The 24,816-nt window shown below is 36.1% G+C and overlaps 1 protein-coding gene across 1 annotated transcript in view; it reads left to right on the top strand.

The window, feature by feature from the left end:
* LRBA (LPS responsive beige-like anchor protein) overlaps nucleotides 1-24,816 on the top strand; it is a 356,226-nt gene that overhangs the window by 117,919 nt on the left and 213,491 nt on the right. Inside the window, exon 35 of the mRNA XM_088526587.1 lies at nucleotides 5,766-5,874. Within this exon, the coding sequence (XP_088382713.1) occupies nucleotides 5,766-5,874 (109 nt within the window). The remainder of the gene's footprint in view (nucleotides 1-5,765; nucleotides 5,875-24,816) is intronic.

Below are 24,816 nucleotides of genomic sequence, written 5' to 3'. Positions count from 1 at the left end.
TTGCAGCTTAATGATTAAGCATAAGCATTTTGGAAAGAACTATATCTTAGTGGTTAAAAATTATACTTCAGTTATCAGAGATGCTATTAACTTTGTGTATGTATTAGAGTGTTTAGTTTGCTCGTTCTATTAAAAAAATCAGAAACCACTTGAGTGCCTGTGAATTCTTAATTTTTTTATATAAAATGCTTTTATAAAATGTTTTTTAAGACATAAGTTAGTTCGAGAGTGACAAGATATTTATCCTACACTCAGTGTGTATTCAGGGCTTCTACTATTATAATTTTTAAAAAAATCTATCATACGACCATATCCAGATGTGAACATAATTTCATGTTATTTCTCACCAGGCTTCAGTATGTTTTAAGTAGCTATCTAAAGTTAGAAAAAACTGGAGCGGTGTGTCCCCTCTTAGCTATTTTTTTTATAGTGCTCCTAAAGTTTATGCTACTGCACATCCAGAACAGCTTCTTGGTGACACTGCTCTTTATTATTTATTTTTATTTCCCCAGCTATTTTAAAGGGAATAAATGCATTCAGAAGCTTAGGACCTTATGGACTTGCCTATCTTTTTCAGTGACTGAGCAGCATATCTGTAAAGTGTCCTTGTTCAACACAGCAATGCTCTGGCATTAGTAGTTCCAACGCTTAGCACATGGAGTAGTCACATACCATAAAAAATAGAGTACATCCAATTGTAAAGCATATCTCCTTTTGAAAGAAGAGAGTCTCTTATATGCTAGGTTTATGAGGAGAACAAGGAGGAAAGTTTACCTTGATCTTCCTTTCCTGGTTATCTGTGTGTTGTCTGTGGCAGCATCTGGAATGTTCATAATCCCCCTCTGCAATATTTTGAGAAATTTATCACTAACAGTTGTAAATGTCACTTATGAAGCTTTTTTAGTATTTTTACTAAAATTGATAATTGTTGGATATTAGAAATACAAAGCCAGAATTTATCCTTCTCTGGCTCTCTTCTCATGCATATCTTTTCTGTTCCTTTTTGTTCCCTCTTATATCTTCTCTTACTTGCTTGTTTTGTGTAGTATCTTGAGATTTTCTTTTTCATAATCTCATAGCATTTGTTCCAGCACAATAAAAATCCAGATATCTCATCTGTTTGGCTGAGGCTCCATCTCTCAATTGTTTAGCACTTCATTCCTCACCTGGCATAGTATGCAAGTATATATTTAACTTCCAGTATGGGATGAATCCCATTGCTTATATTTACTAGACTGCTTATCTCTTCAAAGTTGGTCACATGATGAAATATTTTAGTCAAGAAAAAAGTGCTTAGGCAAGTAAAGATCAGAGTGTTTGAGATCTTGAATATGGTGGGCAGTGAAGGCAGACGGGTAGGCCTGATGTGCCATAGTCCCTGCTCTTTACACACAGATGCTATGTTTAAAGCACTGTCTATTGTCACTCCAAATAATCCTCTTCTCCTGCTAAGGATTACAAAAATGTTAATAACTTTTCAGTTAACAAAGCCAAAACCAAGGTGGGTTTCTCAGAGAAGAGGTGTAGGTCTCCACTTTCAGCAGCATCTGCTAATTAATAGCACTGACAATTTTAGATGTTAACAAGACATGTGAGATTATTAATAATGAGAAGGCAGACATTGTCCTTGGGTTAATATACAGCGATTATGAAACTCAAGCAAGAAGAATATTTAACTGAAGTTTCTCTTTCACTTCGGCTGCTCATACTCAAAGAAGGTGAGGACCTCAGTCTATTTAAGAGGTCAAAAGTTGTCTTTTCACTGTGAAAAAAAGTATTTATCTGGAGAAGTACTTTTAGAGATGGATTTTTTTTTATTTCACAAAGGAAAAGACCAGGATCCTGTTGTTAGAAGAAGAAGAAGGAGGAGGAAAAAAAAAACACTTAAAAAAAAAAAAAGACATTAAAATTATCTTATTCTAAAATAATATTTGTGGGGTATAAAACTTTCTTCAAACCATTAAAAAAGTGTGAGGGGAATCATCTTTCTGAAAGTTATTTTGTAGCTCAAAGTGAACATACAGTTTTGTGGAGAAACTACTTTGGGGAAAAATGTGCATGATCAGTTTTGTGTAGGAGACCTGAGCAGATGCCGGAAAGAACGATGGATTCTTTAAATCCATAAAGTGTACTTAGTGCCTTAATGAGGAGAATTGCTTTTTTTCTAAATTTCTCATTTCTGCTTTAGAAGAAATCATTTCCCTCTTATAAGCTTTTCTCATCTAGTTAATGCAGTTTATAGCTATTCTCATATACACAAAAGCATGCTTTATGTAGTTTGGAGTAGAACTAATACTTTTGGAAGAATAAGCTTTTTGTGTTTTCCTCAATAGCAATCTTTGCTGGTAAACAGTTGTTTCTTGTGCAAGCAGTGGGCTACACTGTATAAAATTTTGTGTTCAATTATGTTTTTTGTTGTTTCAAATGAAAAAGAAATAGTTGCCAAGGTTTTCAAAATTGGTGTCCAAGAGTAGATGATTACAAATTCATTTAGGCATCTAAGCAGAGATATATTAACTTATAGCGATGCCGAGCACTTGGATTTGCCTTTGTCTTTGGGGTGCCTCTGTTAGATCATGGCACCATTGCATATATGTATAAATATATATATAGTTGGTGGTTTAACAAGGCAAATGCATGTCAAAGCATAAGGCTGAGTATTATTTTAATCAGGATATATACAGATACTGTTTTCCAAGAGAAAATTCAAATGAAACTTAGATAATGATAAAACTTGAATTGTTACTAAAATAATATAAGCATTACTAGAAGAAAATGAAACTAAGTAAATGCTGTATTTGGAAAAAGTGTCAGAAAACAGATGGAAATTTGTTCTTCAAGGTGTCTTGAATTTAACTAATGAACATGATTGTCATGTGGTATAAACCACATATATAGACTTTTATAGACCTCGCTTATGTAGCAAGTAGTCTTTATCCTCACCACCGAAGACCTGTAGAAGCTCAATTTTGCAGTTTGCATAATAATATGAAGCTTCTAAAATTTTATATGAACACAGATTGGAGTTACTATTATGTGCTTACGATAACTGAGATTTTTCCTTAATTCTTAGTCTTAAGAATTTTTTGGCTGCCAAAATGACATCAAGTAAATACTTGCAAAGCCATGTTTTTAAGAAAACATTATTAATTATAGAAGACTTTATGTGTTTGTATCCATGTATATATAAACTTCAATTATTTCAGTTACAGTTCTTAGTGCATGGGAGAGTCATAAATCTTGTCAGTTCTTTAATTGTTCTTTAATTGCAAGCTCTTCTTCCTCAGGGCCTTTTGACTAGTAACTTAAGGAAACAAGGAGTGTATAATTATTATTCATCTGTCTTGTTCAGTCCTTTTGAATATGTTAGCCAAATCCAATGATATTTGCAACTGAGATAGAAATATCAGGAATAGTTAAGTTCACACATTTCATGAAGATAAACATCTGGGAAAGAAAATAAACCCAAATTACTTGATCCTTTTGGGAAAAGCAAGCAAATTTAAAATTGGATTTTTGCAAGTCAGCTGTGTACTTGATATGTATTTCTTTTTATTCCACCATGCTGGTCTAGTAGTGAATATCATAAGGCAAATGAGAAAATGTAGGGGACAAACTGTAGGGAAACAAGCCGCTTCTGATACTCAGAAGCTATTTACCTTTTTGTTGGGTAGACTTCTGATCTGTTTTAAGACTGTAGTTTATCAGGGAATATAGTTCTTTGCTTGCAACAATTCCATCATCTCTGCAAATGCACAATAACTGCCGACGTACAGTCAATCATACGCTGGATAGTTTACGGGTTACATTTAGTAGATAAAAAGGAATATCTGTGTAATAAATCGGTAAAACAATTATTCATTATATGTCCTGCTTTTTTGAACGTAGCATAGGTGGCTGCTTTACAAGATGACTGGTATTTTCCCTAATCAGGTTAACGAAAAGTAAATTGTTAAATACATCAGTTTTTATGACCCTCATATTTTTAGAAAGCCCTTAGCTTAATAAAAAATATTTATCTAAATGTCTGCATGTTAGATGAGTGTCACTGGGTACCTTGGAAACTGATGAGATTCAAATGGCTGGAAACTGCGATGATGTAATAACTATGAAACTTGGTTCTGCCAGTTTTTTTGTTGTTGTATTTTTGTTTGTTTGTTTTCTGGTTTATGAGTAAGGATTTATATTTTACAGAACTCTGTTGTACCTTATTAGTGACACTTTTTTTCTATTTTTTTTTGGTCACACAATGTTTGAGCAGTGTCTTAACTGGTTTGTTTTTTCTAATTTTTAAGCTTTGAAAAGGTATAAAATCAAATCATGCAGCAGCGTGGGTTCTGGTTTTTTTGGGAAGTAAAAAGTTGTCACTAGTGAATGCAGAAAATATTAACCAAAAGGATCTACTTAAAAATGGTAGGAGTAAGAAAAATAAAAACATAGTCCTAACACATTGGCTTCTATATGGTTTGAAGTAAGACAATGAAGTCTTACTTCAAGCAATGAATTGTTCGTATTTCTTTTTTGCAAGACTTATCTACATGGAGACAGTGACTTCAGCCGATTGGTTCATGACCATGTGGTCTCATTAGGTGTTATGCTACAGCATTCCTAGCCCTGTAGTGCAAGAAGCAAGGAACAAAGAGCTCTGCCCTCTTCAGATGTTTTCTTGACTTTGGATTTTTTTTTTTTTTTCTTTTCACTGAAGTAGGCTTGTAGGATGGCCCTCCTGTCAAACATGGAGGTAGACACAGATGGAACCTTAGTTTAGATAAGCAGTATGTTCTGGTTCATAAAATTAAAGTTGTCTACATTAGAAGTATTTTGCATAATAATCACCCAGGTTTGTAAATAAAGAGTCTCGGTAGACTCAGTCAACTTGCTGAAATGTATTTTGGTTTATACCTGCAAGGCAAGCAAGTGATTTTGTGTTTTGCTGATTTTCTCTACCATAGCAACTGAAAGCCTTACAAAAAGTTTATTTTATAGTGTAATACTGTGTATTTTGAAAAGCTAACCAGTAGAGAATACAATGAATTTGTCTGCTGTAACTCTGAGTGATCTTTGAAAATATGTACTTCTTGTACCTCTTGAAACCTCCTAAAACAGAGCACCTACTGTATGGCCAATTTTAACTTTATGAATCTCAATGTAACTAATTAAAAAGGAATATGTTTGAATGTTTTTAGTAACAATATATGAACTCCCAGAATGACTGGGTTATAATTCAATCTGTCAGCTTTGCTGCCATTCATAAACTGCTCAAGCTGTGCACTCTTAAGGTTTATGAAGGCTTCAGAAATTTCAGATTGAATTAGAGCTTTATTCTGCTCAGAAGCTGGAACATTGCATGACTTAACATTTTGTTTGTGAGACTAAGGATATTTTATAGTCCTGAAAGTATTACTTAAATGTATATTTAATGTAGAATCCTGATTTTTGTAACTGTTCTTCAGGGAAGTTCAGTTTTTCATTTAGCCTTTGTATCAGTTGCATTAGAACATTCACTGTGTATATTTATATGCATAAATTGCTTGGTTTTCTTCAACCTGTAGTCTGTGTATGTGACCGTCTTGCATACCTATATGTGTATTTCAAGTAAATTGAATTAGTAAAGTGTACGTTTTGTTTAGTAATATTGTTCACGAACAGAACATAAACATAAGTCAGTATTATGTAACAGAGTTCAAAATATTTGTGTATATATTAGAGGTATTATAAATTATGAGAATTATTATAAGGAAGTTCTTAAAATTTTCTGTCCGTAGGTTACTGAGTCAAACTATGAAGGACCATTTAGTAAGAGTGGCTAATGAAGCAGAGTTTATCTTGAGTAGACAGCGAGCAGAGGATATTCATCGGCATGCTGAATTTGAGGTAAGAAATTAAGTCTCTAAAACCAAAAACACTAGACCCAAGATGTTTGAGAACTCTATGGCTGGGATTAGGTTTTAATCAAGGAATTTAAATCCTGGAAGATGCGTTTTGACCGGTCCCTATTGCAACTAACTTTGATGGAAGAACAGGCTGTGCGGGGGAGCTCAGAACTTGTCTGAATCTTCAAAGAATAGTTTGAGGGGAGAGAATTGTGCCGTACTAGTGCTCTTTTCCTGGAAGCAGGTATCACTGTACGGATTTAAACTGCTTAGCACCCCAGTCAGGATGCAAGTCTGGGTGGGGGCAGGGAGGGAAATGCTGAAGATGAATTAACAGCCTTGAAAAACAAGGAACAACTTTGTGTGTTTAATTTGTTTGCTGTTTCACTTAATCTGTCTCTAAAATCTCCAATTTTGGATCTCAGCTGCTTCATGTAGCTCCTTTTTATGTGCATTAATTTTTCCTTGTTTAAATAAAAACAAACTTAAGTCTCACTAAATTCACTAATATTCTGCTTGAAGAGTACTTAGTCTTTCTTCTGATATGTGATACTACTTGTGGTTTTGTTTTTAGAAAGAAGCATTAAGAGATTGAAGGCACATTTGTGTTTAACGTATTTCTAAACTGTTTTTCTCTTAAATCTTTACTTGAAAAAATACTCCCCAAAGATGAAAGCATATTTGGCTTAGACAGTGCTTATATTCTAAAGGTCATTGGTGTTGGCCCCAGGATTCAAGCTGTGCGTTATTTAATAACATATCTGCACTTCATCTAGAGCTAGTTACCCCCTCCTGCAAACAGAGATGTTGTAAGGTATCTACAGTACCATTTTGCAGTGGTGAAATAGCAGGCGTGTTTCATTTATTACATCAAGACTTTGGCGACAGTCCTGTGGAGATGAAAAGTGCATCCTTTTCTCCATTGCCTGATAATCATTGGAGTGGGACTTGCGTGACGCCTTTTGCACTGGATTTATGCAGAAGCTCCATGCATGATGTGGTGCTATCGATGAGATGAGCAGCTCGCAGTTGTTCTTCAGATGCACGCCATACATGAAGGTGTGCGCAAGCGTAGGGGGCAAATCTAGGCGAAATGCAGGGTTCTGTCATGTAAATTCAGGGCATCAATGAATGAATACAGTTTTTTAGTTGCAACTTCACCATTATTCTGATCCTTCCTTTCCAAGCACTGTTATCTCTCTGGTTACAGCTGAGAACAAATATGTCACAGAGGAAGCTGAGCCAAATGTACCAATTTTACAGTGTTCCTGAGCATCAAGCAAGCCTGATGAAGCAGTATTACAGTCATTTATGCTGGGGAAGGGAGAGTGAAGCTCCTGATTTTGCACTAGATGGGGAAATGTGAGCACTCCAACATAAGTCACTGATACTTTCTTGGTGTCCCTGGGATTTATATGCACAGGTCATTTGAACACTTTTGCAAATTTCACCCTGAGTTGCATGGCAGAGCTGAAAATCCTGCAGAGTAATTGCTTTATGCCTGAATTCTAACAACTAGTTTCATGCCACTACCCAGGCTGCTTTCTGCAAATGACCTTGAAAAATCTGGCGTTTTGCACTGTGTCTCAGAGTGATTATTTGTGCAGACTGCTGCAGAGTTGGGCCTACGAGAATAATTGGATTTGGTGCGAGGAGGGGGAGGGAGTTTTCTGCTCTAATTGACTTTATTTTGTAATTTATGACAAGAGCACCAATTGCCTTGGATAGATGTCCCTTATATAAATCTTTTCATGCATTTGTGTGTGAATATACATATTTATAGAATTCAAATATGTAAACCTGCAGGTGTTATAGACCTGAAGTGTTCAAGCATCATCAAGTCTTATCTTTCTAGTATAGTTTTATTTGACATTGGATGGCACTGCAAGATTTTGACTGAAATCGGTGATGCCCCGTCTGTGACTGTGTAAAATATTTCGGGTGATTATTCCTCCAGCAATTCATGTTTTTGGCTTAAAGATCGGGAAAATGGTGGGGGGATAGTTGTTCTTCATAGAACCATTCATAAAGCTGAATATCGTGTGTATGTGTAGAGAAGCAATGAGCAATGCAACACAATTTTATTAAAAACCTCCAAAATGTTTGGAAAAGGATTCCGCACTTCGTGTCTGAGAAATAGTGGCCACGTTTGTCAAACATTATATCTGTAAAATGTAATGACTGTCATAATTTAGAAACCAACCCACCTCCTGGTGCCTCTTCTTTAAAAAGACTGTGCAACTTTGACAGTCTCTTAACTTCCTTTTTTGATTTTATTCTTTCGATTTCTCATCATCCATAGAAATATAAAGTACCGGTATTCTTATTGCTTGTTTCTGTTGATTAACTGAGAATTTCACGTGACTCTGCCTTTACATTTGTTATAAATCATGTTAGGCAGCTAACTTCTCTGCATGATTTCTCTTCAATAATTAAATCTAGCATTTCCAGCTGCTGTAAAATTTGTTGCCCTTTTCTGTTCAGTTATGTTTCTTCATGCGGAAAACTTAGACTTCCTCACAGTTTTAATTCTTGCTCAGTATCAATTTATAGGCCATAGTTTAGCTGTAATAAACTGAATGTTTTGCTTTATGGCTCATGCTGAAAAACTAATCTTAATGTTAATGTAAGTACTGCCTTGACAGAGGTAAGATGCAAGGCTAGGCAAGCATTCCTCTGTATAGCTTCTCGGCAGAAAACAAAATTCCGTGGTTCTGTTAATTCCTAATTCTGTGTATTCTGCACCTTTTCTGCTTTGCATTAAATGTTGGAAGATGTTATTTTAAATCCGTGGAAGTAGCTTAAGAGAACTGCAAATCAATTGTGACAAAATATCCTTAAGTCAAAGAGAATCTCTGAGTACTCTCAAAAAAATATGAGAAGGTATTTTGGGACTTTCTAATTTCTTCAGATGATAGTTGTGTTCGTGACAATCACAGGGGGGAAGATGGAAAGGTTTTATACTTGACCCTATTCTTTGTCTAATCCCTTACCAGCCCCTGCCCTCTTGTTTTTAATCATGAAGAACTTGTGTCACAAATACACTCATGACTCTTGCAACACTCTTTGCACAGAACTGTATTCACGTTTAATGGCAATGACCTTATTGAACAGAAAATTTTGGAATGATTTAAATTAAGTTGGTCTTTTCAACCAGTGAGGGTTTTCAGCAAACTATCTGAAATGAGTGTTTGAAGATAACGGATGGTGCAAATTGTAGGCTGCCTGTAGTCAGCTTGACAAAGTTATAGTTCTTTCCATTGCCATGTTACATTTTTACAATCTCCTACAAGTCATAAATGCCCTTACACAAAAATATGCCTTTACACATTTCATTAAGAGTAGATTTAACTCTATCTCAAATTTCTCTCTTTAAATAAACGCTACTCTTGGCATTGGGTAGGTTAGGCATTGTAGCACCATCTGTCGGTAGAAGGAAGAAAAAATTAGACTTTGGTTTCTAAACATTGTTCAACATCCTATGCAATCTGTGAGCTCTTTACGCCCAGTATTTTTTCTTTTTTTTCCATTGGAAGCTTTGGAGGCTTAACCAGTTGTGTGCGGCTACAGTATGTTGCAAAGTCCAAAATTAGAAAAAATACATTTCCCATATTTCTGGGGTGGCAATTTCCAGGATTTTTCTTTTCACATGAGTTGAAGGATACCGAAATCAAAAGTTCACTTTCCTCTTCGCCATTGCAATATCTTCCTTGCACTCTGGGAAGTGTTTAGTGGGGATAAACTACCAGCTGATGATGAAAGAAAGAATGGATATTTGTGTGTTTCTTCTTTCTCTATGCTTTAATAAGCAGGAAAGGAGTGGGAGGAGAAGGAATCAGAACCCCCTCTGAATGGTTCAATGTCTTTCTTTATACTTTGATTTTAAATTAAAATGCACTATAGCAATAATTTCTGAAGCTGTTTGAAATAGAAATTTTGTTTTATGATTACTCTCTCCTATCAACCTATTTGACAAAACTGGAAGTGATACTATCTTCATTATGATTGCTGCTTGTGGTGATTGTGAGATAGATTATGTGAAGAGACATTACCAAAATGTCAAAATTGGCTTCACTTATCTCAGGTAATTCTTTGTGAGCTCTCGGGCTGTTATTTCCCAAATGCTCAAATGAATATCTAGTTATGAGGGCATTGTAGAGCTAAGGATTCAGAAATAGGAAAAAAAAAATGTCAGTAAGCTTGAAAGATTTGATCTTTGCTTAGATTATTTCAAAATTCTAAGTCATTTAGGAGGTTAACAGAATCCACTTGGAAAATCCATCTCTCTTTCTTCCACATTAACAACTTTCTTCTTCTGTTTCACAAATAGTATACTGATTTCTCTGTAAAATGTTTAATAAAGATATAAGAGCATGTGTACTGAGTTAGACCAACAAGTTTGATATCCGCTTTCTAGAGTTGGATAGTTCATGCTTAGAGATTGGTACAAGAATAGTGCAATTCTATAGGGAAACTTCCTTAGTTCTAGGTGGCAGGGATGAGGTTTTAGAGAAAACTTAGCATTTTTAAGTGTTGGATTTCATCTATTATTTTGTCTCCCATTCACGTTTTTAGCATTTTTTTCCCCGTGTGGTCCTCTTTTTTTTTAAACCCTGAAATATTTAGAAATATCAGCAAAATTTGTCACCTCCTCCACAGCCTTTCCACAGTCCCTTATAAATACATTTAATAACTCAGTGGGATGCAATTAACTGACACTTTTTTTCTAACCTCCTTCCTTTGTTTTGATCGCTTTTTATTCATATGAGGGCATTCCTCTGTACTCCGCAGCCCACCAAACCTTGAGTGACTTTCTCTGTCACTCAGCATTCAACAGTGGACTTTATCAACAGGATCTTTCATGTTTGTGTGCAGTGGAGCAGGACCATTATAAAACCCATGCTGGCTCTTCACAGTTTGTCTTTTCCATTACTTGCTCTTGTTTTTTTAAGCAGAGCTAGCGGCTAATTTGCCTTTAACTTTCAGACTTGCTGCTTTGTAGCTCCCTGCAGCCCTCTGGAGTCCATTTGCCTGTTTCGTCTTCCTGGTGCGGAGGCAGGTTGAGCAAGGACACAGGAGCTGATGGCTCAGCTGCTTTCATCCCTGGTGTCCTCTAGCTCACCTCAGTGAATTCTCCCTGGCCCCAGTAGTTGTAGTCACTGCCCGGTAGTCACTTATCAACTGTCTTCCTGAACTTCTCTACCAGTACTTCTCTGCGGTGATCCTGTCTTCCAAGAGCTTCTTTTATCCTTTGATCTTCTGTTAGCTGTATAGCTACCTTAGCAGGTTTACTCTCCTAGTGTGTTTGAAAAATAATTATTACTGCCTTTTATGCCTCTGTGCAAGCGTTCTTCAAACCCTCTTGGCCTGCTTCATTTTGTTTTTAAACCTAACATGCCAGGGTTGACATTTTTCTGTATTTCTTGTTTGAACAGACTTTCTTCTTAAAAAAAAAAAAAATGCCATTTTCCAACAGCCTTACTTTCTCTGCAGTTTAACCATTCCTTGATTTCTTGGTGTTTTTAAAACGTTTTCTTTGAATCTCTAATATGGTATCTCTTTATACAGTTTTTGTGTTGTTTATAAATACATTTTCCATGTTTGGCAGCATCTATTTATGCTTATGATATGAAAGCTAAACTAGCTAAAGAATTTCTTACCTCAAATTAGATGTTCCTCTCAGAAACCTTGTTGTTCTCACCTATTCATGTGAAATAAATCAGTAGCGTTTATCTTGTTTATTATTCTCATACAGACTGTTGTACTAACTCATACAAGGCAGTGGTTCTAAAACACTCTGACTAAAGCAATGGGCTGTGCTTATAGACAATAGAATTCTCGTGTTAACAAAGCAAACATTATGTGTGATTGGAGATTTTTTTCTAAAATTATCCAAATTTTTAAGAACGATGTGAGAAGTTTAACAGTAAACTTTGCAGAAAATACACTGGTGTGATTAGCAGACAGCTCTTACAGTTTATGATAGATGGGTTTGAGCTCAACAAGAAAGATGTAATGTTTAAAAAATTCTTATAGTACTGCTGGCAAGGTCACCAAAAAAAAAAATCTTCAGAATGGGAAGACTAGAAAAGACGAAGTTCACATCATTCTGGAGCAGCATTTTTAGTGACCTAAGGAACATTGCTGTCAGTGCCAAGAGAGCCACACCTAAACTTGCAAAAAAAGAGTTTGCATGACTAGTTAGTGCTAGCTAGTAAAAAACTTAATACCTAATTATCTGAGTGCATTCTATATATTTGCTGAAGCGATTATGCTATTTCTGAGTGATAGACTTGTTCCTATCTTCTAGCTGTTTATCATAGTGTATTCACGGTGCTGGACGGATAACCTGGTGCATAACCAAAAGATCTGGAGGCTGCTCAGTTAGATTTTTCAGATCTTAATCATCTTTGTGCCACATAATAGCCTTAAAGATGTGAAAACCTCATAGATGTCCCAGTGCACTTTTAAAATTAATCAAAGTAAATTAAGAGAATCTTTTTCTCTCCACCATGTAAAAACAAATGCAATCAAGAGTATGTCAAGTAGAAAATAGATATACATCAATATCACACTATTACTAATGACTGAAAGGGTGGTTTGGAAAGATCAGTCTGGCTATGTGTGTTCCTGGCACTATACTTGTGCAGATGAGATGGATCTCTTATCCTCTCCAACGAATCTTAGTTTAAATCAAGAACACTAGGAGGAGGTAACACGGAATCTTCTAGGACCAGGAAGAGGGAAGGTTAAAAACAGCACAGTTTCAAGCATTAAAACATCAGTGTTGCTGCTCTCAAGATGAAAGTATTGATCTTCAGTGTGGACAGTCTTGTCGCAAAGATGAAATGAGCCTTGTGATTCTTTATAATCCTTTCTACTCCTGTTCTTAGGGTAAGAAGACAAAGTGTCCGCTACTTGCTTTAAGTTATAGTATATATGAACTTCTTTTCTGTGGAAATTTAGTTCTTTTCTGTTTATTTTGTCAATATATCTTGGCTCTGCTTTGTAGAACTTTAAACAGGCAAGGGAATGTCTGGGACGTTAAATTCAGCCCCATACTCCAGTAACAGTTACCTTTCAGACACTTATCTGTCTTTTAAAAGACTGAAAAAGAGATATTCAAAAATAATTTTGCCCTCACTACTTCTGCATCTAGTAGACTGAAATTGCTTTTTCTGCTTATTTGTAAAGTTCTAATAATTTCTTGTTGACTGTATTCAGAGTATTCAGGGAATATTTCTTTGTCATTATGCATTTACTGTCTCTTGGCTTCAGTAGTCTTTCAGTATTTCTTTCTTCTCATTTTTACTTTTTTCATCTATTACTTACCACATCTCCTAACTTCATTTTCTTACGCTAAATGAGTTATATTCTTTTTTATTATTTTAAGGTGTTGTCTCTAAATACAGTAGTAGTTCTCTGTGTCTGTTCTTGACAGTTTATTTACTACAGGGACATGAATGACCAAGATTACACTTGACCTTGGCACTTGATTAATCCTTTGAGCCTAATATCCTATCTCAAACAAAGGAAAGTCAAAGAAGAGTTTGTAAAAATGGCAAACATGTAGTAATACTTTCCAAGAATACACTCCTAGCTTTCAGCATTTTCCAGCTCAGAAACTTCTGAGGCTTACTGTGCCAGAAGTAAAGGTTTTAGTACCCATAAGGGATTATTTCTCCACCGCCCAAGAAACCTCTGGATCCGCATAGACGTCCTTTGTTGCAATGCTCTGTAGCCAAGAGTTTCACTGCCGTAATTGCAAGTTATATTGTCATCTTAGTTTCATTCTTGTGTTGCAGACCCTCCCCAATAGCGACTTAAGTTGAAGAGGAGATGCAGATGACATAGTATTGCTAAGAAAACCCTTTTTTCATTAAACTGTTGCTATTAGTAGTATAAGGCTGTTATAATTATTAGCTGACTGTTCACACAACACACTTGCCGTTGGAGCACCAGTTGGGAGGCTGACTCCTACTGCCCACGTACAAGGGGAGGGTTGTGTGGACGTGTCAGTGGCTTCCAGGATGTTCGGAAAGTCCCTCAGAGTCCTTTGTTTACAGTCCTGTAATCTCCGTCTGCACAGAGGAGCCACCACTGTCTTGGGTGCCATCTGACTTGTGCAGCCCGTTGCTGGAGCTGGCAGGTGCTAGTGGAGGGGTACAGGTTCAGCACACCTGTGGTGTATTCTGGAATGATGCATTTTCTGGGTTCAACAAGATTGCTAGACCTTAGGGTTTATTAGCTCCTGGGAAGCTTTCGCATTCTACCTTCCCAGCACAGGATTTCTCTTTGTCCTGCTCTTTCCTTGTGACTCTTTACATCCAAACCTGTAGGTAGGTTTTCTATCAGAAATATAACAGAACTGATAAGGGATTTAAAAAGATTTGTATTTAGTAATCATTGGCATAGAAGGAATAACTGTGTAAATGTAGGATTTTTTTCAAACTGCGAAAGAAAAAGAAGAATTGGGGCAATAGCAGAATTCTGTAAAATCAGGTGATATAAGGAGTCTTAAGTACATTTGTATGAGGGGTGCGAGACAAATCAAAAAATACACAATAATTTCTATATTTTTCTCTCTTCACAATGATTCCTAATACTTCGATTCTTGCTTTTTTGTGGTTGCTGTTTTAGTTCTACATCAGCTCAGTAAGTATCTAACATAAAACTAATACCTCATTGTAGCAAAAAGGAGGGAAGGAGATGGTGAGCTCTCTCTCCTTTCCTTCTGCAAATAGCTGTTCTGATTCATGTAATTTTTCTAGACTGCTAAATGTTCTGGTTTTCTTTAGCAATGGTAGTCATTGTACCTTCTTGAAATATCAGGCTTTTGAAATCAAAGTAGTTGGCTAGTGGAGAATTTGCACCTACCGATGTTATAAAAGCCTTGATAAAATAAAAAACATACTTACGTTGATATTATCTGTACAATTAGCAGCTGGATTGAATGTGAAAATATAAATATAAAAAAAAAATCTGAAAATCTGTAAATTCAGCATGGAATTCAGCACTTCTAGTTTTTCTTTTCCTCCAGGAAGTTGAAAGTGCAATACTCTGAAATATTCTGAATACTGAAAGTGCAAGGCTCTTTTTTCTCCTTTTCTTTCTTGCAAAAAGGATGATGAATCAAACAATTTGTAATAGCATGAGTTCCATATAAAATATTTTCAAACAGTCTTTATAATTCCAGAATTACTGGGAACATTTGTGTCTTTAGCTTCTCCCATCAAAGCACAGGGAAGTGAATTATTGAAAAGATAAAAATAAATTTGTTTGCTTTCTGTCAGAGTTCATATCCACAGCCAACCTTGATAGAAGACCAGAATGATTTAGACAAGTTTGCTTTGGAGATTCATAACATATGCTTGCTGGACAGAATTGAGTTATCTCTGCTCTGGAGAGTAAGTTATTGTAGCAGGAGCTGACAGAGATGAAGATAACTGAGGGAAATTCAATTACCTTTTAGTGTTTTCCTTCTAATAGGATTCTTAATGTGAAAAAGATCCTTAGATGATGCGCCTGTGTTGCTTTGTGAGATCTGCTTTGATACCTGCATCCAGAATAAAGTGAACTCTTCTTTTCAGGCCTTCATTAAGGATGAAATATGCATCTGTTTGCTAAATGCAGTGTTAACTTTTGATCCAACATACTGTCATTTGTAGCCCAGATGTATTTGACAGCCTGTTAGCAGTAGCTTTAGATAGTTGTTGAAATACAATTTCATTTTTGAAAGTATTGCTTTTATGCAAGAAGCTTGTTTAGAACAGGAATGATGAATGCTCTCTCAAAACTGTAAAACACCTCTATTTTAGGTTCCTTTCTGCATGTTTAGTTGCTTTTTATTCAACTTTTCCTGACTAAAGCATTTGGGCTGCAAAAACGGCTAATGATAATCTTATATCAGGCTTTCTAGTTGAAGTCATCCAACTTGACTTGTAGCTGGATTTCATATTGAAACAGTTATGATGCTGCCAGAGAAGACTCATGCTTGCAGTTTTTAGTATGGAACTATTTTTGTTACTTGTAAAAATTTTCATTTTCGATGACTGCTGATGTTTGAGAGAAAAAATTATAAGCAATTCTATCAATTCAGCACCTTTGAATCTGTGACTTATGAATTCTGCAGCTGCGTATTTGAAAATGTGACACAGTTATACACAGGCAGTGTGGTTTCTTTTACTAACTCCCATTATACAGTTACATGTATCTGTGTGTAGTTACGTGTATAGCCTCCAAAGCACTTGGGCTTTAAGACTCTGACTGGCATACTCCTTGGAAAATAGTTTGCTTTTTATCCCCAAAATTGCAACCTGATATTTCCACAAAAGAAGAGTAATATATACTTTACATTAAGCTATGGAGACATTTCAAAGAGCCCATCAGTACCATGTGTAGGAATATAAAATTAAGGTTTTCTGTTATGTGGATTTCTTAGTTACATAGATTACCTTTATTTTCATTTTTGCAATATTATTGATGAAGAAGTTATACATAGGGTTGTGTCTACCATAATACTTTATCTTGGATTGGAATTTTTATTCCACTTAAGTATTTCATTCTTTAATTGAGTGTGCTTTATTCTGAATTTGAAAATGTAGTTGCTATGCTGAAATAAGAACATCAATGAGCTGATGGTTGGAAAGAGAAAGTAATTGTTTAAATAGGAATCTTGCAACTGACTTGAAAGGATCTGTATTTTATAATACATGGGTCTTGAAATCCATCTGGGATCCAGTGGATAGACAGTGGAAAACAGTAAAGCACTGGTGGATGGCATTCCTATTAATCTTTTGTAAAGGTAACTTTTTATTTCTTAGTCATCCTAAACAGCTTTCCATGTAGGGAAAGGAACATTGCAGTAGCACAAAGTGAATTGTCTCATTTAGGAAAGGGCTTAATACTGCAGTAATCAGAATTCTTAACGGGAACCAAAAGATCCCTTTACGTTGCAAATCATGAAGACAGAAGTGGTAGTTAAACTTTTCATCTTAAACTTTCCTCTTAGCTTTTAAATGGTAATTATTACAATGGACTGCTTCTGTGGTAGGTGGCACCTGTGGTAGTTACAATTCTGGCTCCTGCATTATTGCAATCTTTTCATTGAAACCAAATGATCAAGAAAATAAAAAAGCAACTGTTACGGAGTATTCTCAGTCCTTGTTCCATATTATCTGGTAAAGGATCTACTTAAAGTTGTCTGAAAGGATGTTTAGACTACTGTAGTTTGAAAAGAGTCCAGTATCTTCCATATTCTGACTAGTGATGATATTTTAAGTGGGGTCTTTTTATGCTCACATATCATGCTTCCATTAATTAAAATGAGAAATTAAATTACTCCTACCTGAAAATTTGACAGCAAATTTCAAGGGCGGTAGATCATTTCATGAATAAAAAATGTCATTAAAAAAACAAGCCTATCCTTACCTATTTTAAGCTCTATTGAAATTCGAAAATTGCATTGCATAGATGCATGAAAAGCCATCACAAAGAAACAAAACTTTCAAATTCATACTTCAGCTGAAAAGAAATTCAAAAGACAGGCCCTCTGAGAGGAAGAGGAAAATATATAATGTTAAAATAATATGCTTTTCATAGTTTGATACTGTAGGAATTCTGACAGGAGGCTTTAAGTTAAGGCAGAGGTTAATCTGAAGGCAGGATTGTGGCTACTTACATGGTTTCAAAGTAAATGGCTGGGAATGATTTTAAAGAATCATTCATATAAAAGGCTGTCTTTCATCTTCCTGCTCATTTGCTCCTGGATTTTTTTTTTTAATCTTTGCCATGCTTGTCTCCTCTTAGTCAAGATATTCCACTTTTAAAATGGTTGATCTTAGAAAGAATCAGCATCTAAAGACTCATAATTTCCCTTGAGATGAAGTATTAATTTGTAGTGAAAGTTAGAAAGTTGTGGATGAGCAACATTGGGCATTTTATTGTTTTAATAGACTTCTGAATGAAATTCTATATAGTCCTTTTTTTCTCTTTTTTTTTTCCTTCCTTTAAAAAATGTAAAGGCCCATAATACTTTTTCATAATAACTAATCTAATGTTTTTGTAGATTTAGATGAAGATGCAATGACTGCATGGCAAAAACTGAAGTTTTTTTCTCTATATATGGAAAAATAGTACTTGGCCTTAGGCAAGGTCTCATCCAGAATGGAGCTGCAGTCCCACAAAAAGGGTTATCAAATATATGTTTGTATCAAAATGAATGTTTTGAAAGCTCCTTCTGTTGCAATGCAGAATGAAAGGTAGTTGCTTCCTATATCTGTGATATTACTGTTATGTAGCCCTATGCATACCTTTATTGTGTGATGCTATTCTTTTCCTTCTTTTTATAAAAGCTTCGCAAGTTCCAGGCTAGTGTTCAGGAGTACTTTGAGGTCATGCCTTTGTAATGCTCTGGGAACAGTATCAAAACACAGGCCTACTACAAATACCATTTTTTGCTTTTAGCTTCATAAGAAACTTCTTAGAGTCCAGATCTGAATCTAGCTGAATCCGAAATACCGAAGCTTATGAGAGATGCTCATCATTTGCATGAAATCACTCATAGCAAGATAGGAAGATATTGTGCCTAAAAGTCTTGCTGTCTCAAATTAATAAATGATTTCTGTTCTTTGTTTATGAGCTAGTAGATATTCATACCTTCAGAAGCTCCTATTCAATACAACACTTGTGCAAGGAAAATCTGAAAGGTATTTGAGAGGAGCTATGTAGAAAATAGGGGCTAATAGGGACCAATCTTTCTGTCTCTAGGAAATCTGGAACTTTACGAGAGATTTACGAAGTGTGATGCACCTGGAATTTCCAGCAGTAAATAATCTGCATACATTTGATTTTGTTATTTTTTAAATTGTATGCTAGGTATGATATGAATGAGAGTTCTTAGGTAATAATGAAAATGAGTCATACATTGGAACACATATTCCTGTGAGGCAAGTTCTGAGACAATTAACATAAGTAGTGTTAACTACAAATATAGCTTTTTTATAGTTTTTAAAGCTATGTGTTTGATAAACAGAGAAACTGAAGAAATGTATTGTGTATAAAAGTCACTTTGTTATTGGTAGAGGCAGAAGCCACATTTATAGATGAAAGTGGTACAATGTATTTTGTAGTAAGGTGCCAATAATCTCTGATTATAACTTGGCTTATCTCCTTCTCGTCTGAATCATCTGGCTGAAATTCTCCATTCTTTGCGGTCTCAGAGGTTGAATTTCGTTAAGTTTTAAAACGTTTCTTCTTGTTTTGGAAAGGTCGGAGAAAAGTTTCCCAAATAAAACATGATAAGCGTTAACTTTTTACATATTTGCATATTTTTACATATTTTTTGGTAGTAATGTTTCCCCACTGTCAGAAATGAACCTTTTGCCATTCATGGGAAAATGGGTTCCAATTTTGCCTGACTCCAAACTTGTGAAAAATTCCTCCTTATGTATCACCTTTAGGGCTCCTTGATTAAGAAGCTGTGCTGTTCAAAGATGTGGGGTGTATATTATGTGTTCTCTATCTTTAGATTTCATTCCATGTCTTCCTGTGCCTTGTGATCTGCATGCAGCCCTCAATCTGTTCCAGCGCCATTCCTGTGCCAGATCTTGGTGATGTAAGTTGTCTCAGAGCTGTGCTGGTGGAAGGATGTCTGGAAATCTGCATCCTTGAGAAGAAATGTTTGGCCAAAATTGCTGGGTTACTTTATCTGCCTGCCTTATCAAAGGTCTTCCCTGTGCCTCCCTGTAGAAGTGCGAGCTTCCTTGGAGACATTTTGCTCACCGTTATCAGACGAGGACATTTCAGAGCTTTAGTACATTGGAGAGAACTGGATACATGTCAAATAGCACACTGTAGAATTGGGACATTCCCCAGCTCTATACTGCCTAGTCTGCATTATCCCCTTTAGAGTCTGTAGCTAAATACTGAACTTTTCTCCTGGCAGCAGCACGTTGCTTGCATGCCTCTGACTGCTGGTGCAGATAATCTAATACTGCTGTGCTTTAGCTGGATGATGGAAGTCTTTGTATTTGTCCCATTGTGAGGCTTATATGCATGTCTTCACATGATAAAATTATAGCTTCTTCCTTTTCTAAACGTAAGTTGCATAGAAATGATATTAAAAGATTGCAAAACCAAGTATCCAACAGTCATGAAAAATCAGAGCAATGCAACCTTAATTTAGCCCTCATTAAGCACATGTAGTGAACCTTTAGATCACGTAGATCTGTCCCTTGTTTGCTGCACAGAGTGGATGTTGTCTATGAAATAGATCATTTTTTTAGTTGCAAAGGAGGTTGATGGATGTGCTTCATTGGTTGTGTTGAAAATCTCCTCAGCGGTGGTGGCTCTGAACCAACTGAATGTCGCAAAGTTGATGCATTGTACCGGGAAATGCGCAAACTCTTCACAGGTTATCAGTAGTTCTTTGTTTACTGATCTGAGACCCTAGAGCCACCTATATAGAAGTGGTGGAGCTTTACCTGTTTCTAGAGCGCTGTTGATTGTGCTTTTTTAACTAGCTTGGAAAATGCCAAGTATTTGGAAAATACAGACCTGAAGCATCTCAGATTGAACCTGCAAGAGCATTGTTTTTAGGACCTTGGCGTGTTCTATGACAAGAAGAGCATGAGGAGACTGCAGACATAAAAGGGATTGGTGAAAGAGAGAGGCATCTGCCTTAGTGCATGCTTGGACAACTGAAGGCAAAGCACTCAAGCATATGAACAAAACTGAAAGGCTTCTTGGGTTAAAAAGAACAGTTGTCTCAGTATGGTGTCTCTGGTAGTGGCTAGCAGGTTAGGGAGCTGGAATATTGAAATAATGTAACACACGGATAGTAAATCCCCTCCTCCAGTTTCAATGAAGTAGTGAGAGAGTTCTCCAGCTTACCTGTGTAAAGCTTTATCTTAGTCTGAGATCCAAAGGGGCTCCTGGAGCACAAATAATGACAACGAGGTGAGAGTTTAAAAAGTAAAAAACAAGAAAACAAAACAAGTTGATACTGAAGAAGAAATTTAATGCGATTTATCTCTACTATTTATTTATTCTGTCAGTTTTTCTATTTATTTAGCTACTCTATTAAATTGAAGGTATGATCTCTGGTAGAAGTGTGCCTTTGCTTAGTGTTTAGTTATGTTTGCTAGCACTTAATATTGTGAGATGTAAAGGTAAAAAACAAAGCTGTGGGCTCAGCCCAGATTAAAACCAGATGTCTCTTGACATGCCTGTCTTTCACTCTAATCACTAGTGCAAATTAACTGCCTGTGGTGGGTGTGTGCTGGTTCTGATGGTAGTTTTACCAGTCTGTGCTCAGTGCAATCTAAGTCAACCGTGTGAGGGTGATTGTTTAATTTTGTTTTCTTTCTTTTTTTTCCTTCCTGCCCTTGTATATGATTTTTTGTCTTTCTGGAAATATCTGACTAAAAAATCGCTCTTTTTCGAAACACACCCGTATTGCAAACAATTGATTTAGATGCAGTGTTTCTTCTTTTTTTAATCTTCAAATCAACTGAAAGGCTGGATAAATGGATAAATGTGGCTTAGGAAACTATAGGTTGCAGAAATGAGAATCCATTGCATTGTGTTCAGTCCATTAAAACAAGAAGAAATAGAAGAGATACTTTGATAAGTGTTCTGCTGGTGTTAACCTTGATGGCTATTATCGGGGGGATGATGCTATATCTATTTCATTGGCTTAAGCTTTTTTCATGCTGAGAGAAATCAATACCTTGAGTCGTTGGATGACAGAGGCATCACTTCAGAATTGACGGTGGCTGTCAGATGTTGTCATTGGTTGACTTTTGTTCGCTGTTGAGATTTTAAGCTTTCATTTTTCTAAGTCTTATTCAGAGTCTTTGTAAGATTTCCCTGGGTAGCATTTTTTAGTCCAGACTTTAAACCCCGTGTCAGAGGTCAAGTGCAAAGATCTGTGAGAGTGGAGGATGGAGGAGCTCCTTCATTTATGAAAATATCCTTATTGGGCATTTGCATTAACAGCATGGCAGTGCCTTGTCTTATGGATGACTTCTCTTGCAAAATGACACCCTCTGAGACAGGTTGTTCACGGGGCTTGTAGCTTTTAGCCGTGTTAGACAAAGGGATTGGCATGCCTCAAAGTGGTTAGGGATCTCTAGGCTGGGGTTATAAAAAGAAAAAGAGGTGCAATGCTGCTTTTAAAAGGATCTGCGCTGTTCAACTTGCACACAGTTCGTATGAAGCACTCACTATGCTGTAACTTTGGAAACAGCAAGGATGTACATCTAGGTGTTACTTGTACTTTCAGCTTGGTTTGACGTTTTTATATAGATTAAAAATGAAAGTCTTGAAAACACCAAATTAAACCTCATCTTTGCTGGAACAGACGCAGTGAAATAAGCAGGATATACAAATTCGCCTTGTCCGTATTCTGCGCTTGTGTTTCTGGAATCTTTCCTGCCTTCAAAATATATTGTATTTCCATGTTTATAAGTTGCCTTTTGCATGACCTTGTACCCCTTTATAATCACTGTTCCTCAAAGATAAATCTTGAGATAGTCTGCATCTTCAAATAGCCTGCAGTAGGCCATACCGGGAAGGGGAAGCAGGGCAGGTTTCTGTTCTGCTCTGCAATAATGGCAAAGAGGAGGTTTCTGTTCCATGGTGAATGAAGGGGGAGAGAATCCTGGTCATCTTGGGTGCTCCATCCTGGTGACAGGATTCTACTTGATAAACTTCCCCTTTGTAAAACTTGAACAGTCACAAAATTACACACTTCTGTTGTTTTTATTTAGATAACCTGCAGAGTGCATGTATGCAGATATGTTTTTCTTCTTTCAACATTTTGTGTTTCATTGTGAGTGTGACTGCAACACTCCCACAGTACTTCTTTGTGGTTATTTTTCATTATGCACTTTCCCAAAGAGATAACAAAAGTTATTTCAAGCCAAGCACCCCTGGAAGGAGTGCTTTCCAATGTGACTGCGTGCAACTGAATGTGTATCAGTCTGACAAAGCTGTGGCTGCTTGCTTCTCTTATTTGCAAAATATATACTGTAATGAGCGTGCCACAGTGGAGAGCCTCTCATGGGGCAGTGTTTACAGCTTTATGGTGTTGATGCGTGTGAGAGACTCAATTTTGGTGGAGAATTGCAAATTTCTATTAATATTAAATAATTTTGTTGAAAATGGAAGACCCATTCATTTCAGTTTTGTAACAGACTGGTTTTGTTTTCATGGAAGTTGTCAGGACAAAATAAATACTATTTCTTCCTTCCTTTTAATGTCAGACCTACACTCTGAAAATCTTTGTTGGTGTTTAATGAAGGATGCATTCAAAATTGCATCAAAAAGCGACTTTTTTATAGAGGTACAAGTTCATTATATCTTTTACAAAACATTCTAGTTTGATTTCCATTTTATCATGTTTTAAGGTCAAATGTGACTTTAATGTTCCATAAAGAGACAGAGATTGATAATGGGGAAAGAATACCCCTCTAATGTGATTTATATCTATGGATTTTATGTCAGATATGAAAAGTTGCTGTTCAAATTGTAAAGGAGGATCCATTAAAGAGCACTTTAAAACATTTTACTACTTAGCTTACCTTAGACACTTGTTTTTAGAATTCTGCCCTTTCAAGCAACTCAAAAATATCAGCTTATCAAACATTTATAAAGTGCTGAAGAGAACTCAAAATCATCAGGGGTGCAAAACAGATTAATGTGTTGGAAGACACAGCTGTATTTAAAAAGAGCTATAAAAATCTTGTTTAATGTTGGTTATGATTTAGGCATCTTATTTTTTTGAGAGGGGTGGTAGAATACTTCGTGTAAGAGTACAAAAGCCAATTTTTGATGTCTCATTGACTTGGAAAGTCAGCTGCTTATTCTACACTCCTTCTGGATGACTGTTCATCAGGTGAGCATTGCTCTAAGGCATGGGAAAAATCTAGGGGGAAAAATTACAAATAAACTTGTAAAGATATTTAAATGTTTTAAATTGATATGTTATTCATCTATTGGTATACTAGTGCTACCTAATGTCTAGACAAAGCTGCACAGCCATAAATTTTTTCACTTGTGTTTTTCCTCCCTTTCTTCCTTCATTCTTTCCTCTCTCCCCCTTTTGCTCTCTGAATTGTGTGTATGTGAGTAAAATTTTTAGCCACTTGATTTCTATTTGCAACAGTTTTCTAATATTTGTGTCTCTTGTGTGTCTACTTATATATTTACATATATATATATAGCAGTGTATATATATGCACACTAGAGTATTATTAATACTTTAAATGAAAAAAGTGTTATGGTATTGCACTACAATCTAAGCTAAAAAATACCAGTGCCTGCATCAGCTGTTCCTCATGAAGAAAAGGCAATTTTTTTTGTTGTTAGACAGACATTGTATCCATTCTACTAACTAGATCATAGAATAATCCAATCATTGACAAAGGCAGGGATGCTTTGTCTGTCGTATGTGATCTGTGGAACTGCCGAATGAAAACTGAAATTAGAAACAGGGAGTGCTGAAATGGGCAAAAGCTTTTATTGTTTCAACCAGCATTTGAATTTGTTCTAGGTCTTCATGTATGTTGCTTTGGAGTGGGAGAATTCTAAATTCGAGGTCATTTCTTCAGCTCTTTATTAAAGAAACATTTCCAGATCAAGAAGAAACAGAAGGATAAGGAAGAATGAGAATACTGTAACAGTGAATCTCTCACAGTTTAGACTTTCATTTCTTGCTTGCTGGAATTAGGTTTCAGGTGCCTTGGAAAATAATGCATGTTTATTCAACAAGTGTATGTGCAGCTGAGGAAGTTGCTAGCTTTGCTGCGGTGGCCTGCTACCGTACTTGATGTAGGCCCTCTGGTGAAGACTGATTCAGTCTTCCTGTGTGTTTAACCTTCTGTCTGTCTGAAGGTGTGAATGTTTTCCCTTTAGTTTTTATAGTTGTATATTAATGGCA

Source organism: Tinamus guttatus, unplaced genomic scaffold (genome assembly GCF_059628265.1).
Source record: "Tinamus guttatus ecotype Peru unplaced genomic scaffold, ASM5962826v1 Tinamus_guttatus_pri_ptg000247l, whole genome shotgun sequence".
NCBI classification, from domain to species: Eukaryota; Metazoa; Chordata; class Aves; order Tinamiformes; family Tinamidae; genus Tinamus; species Tinamus guttatus.
Note: the sequence above shows the minus strand (reverse complement) of the source record. Positions and strands in the feature narration are given on the sequence as shown.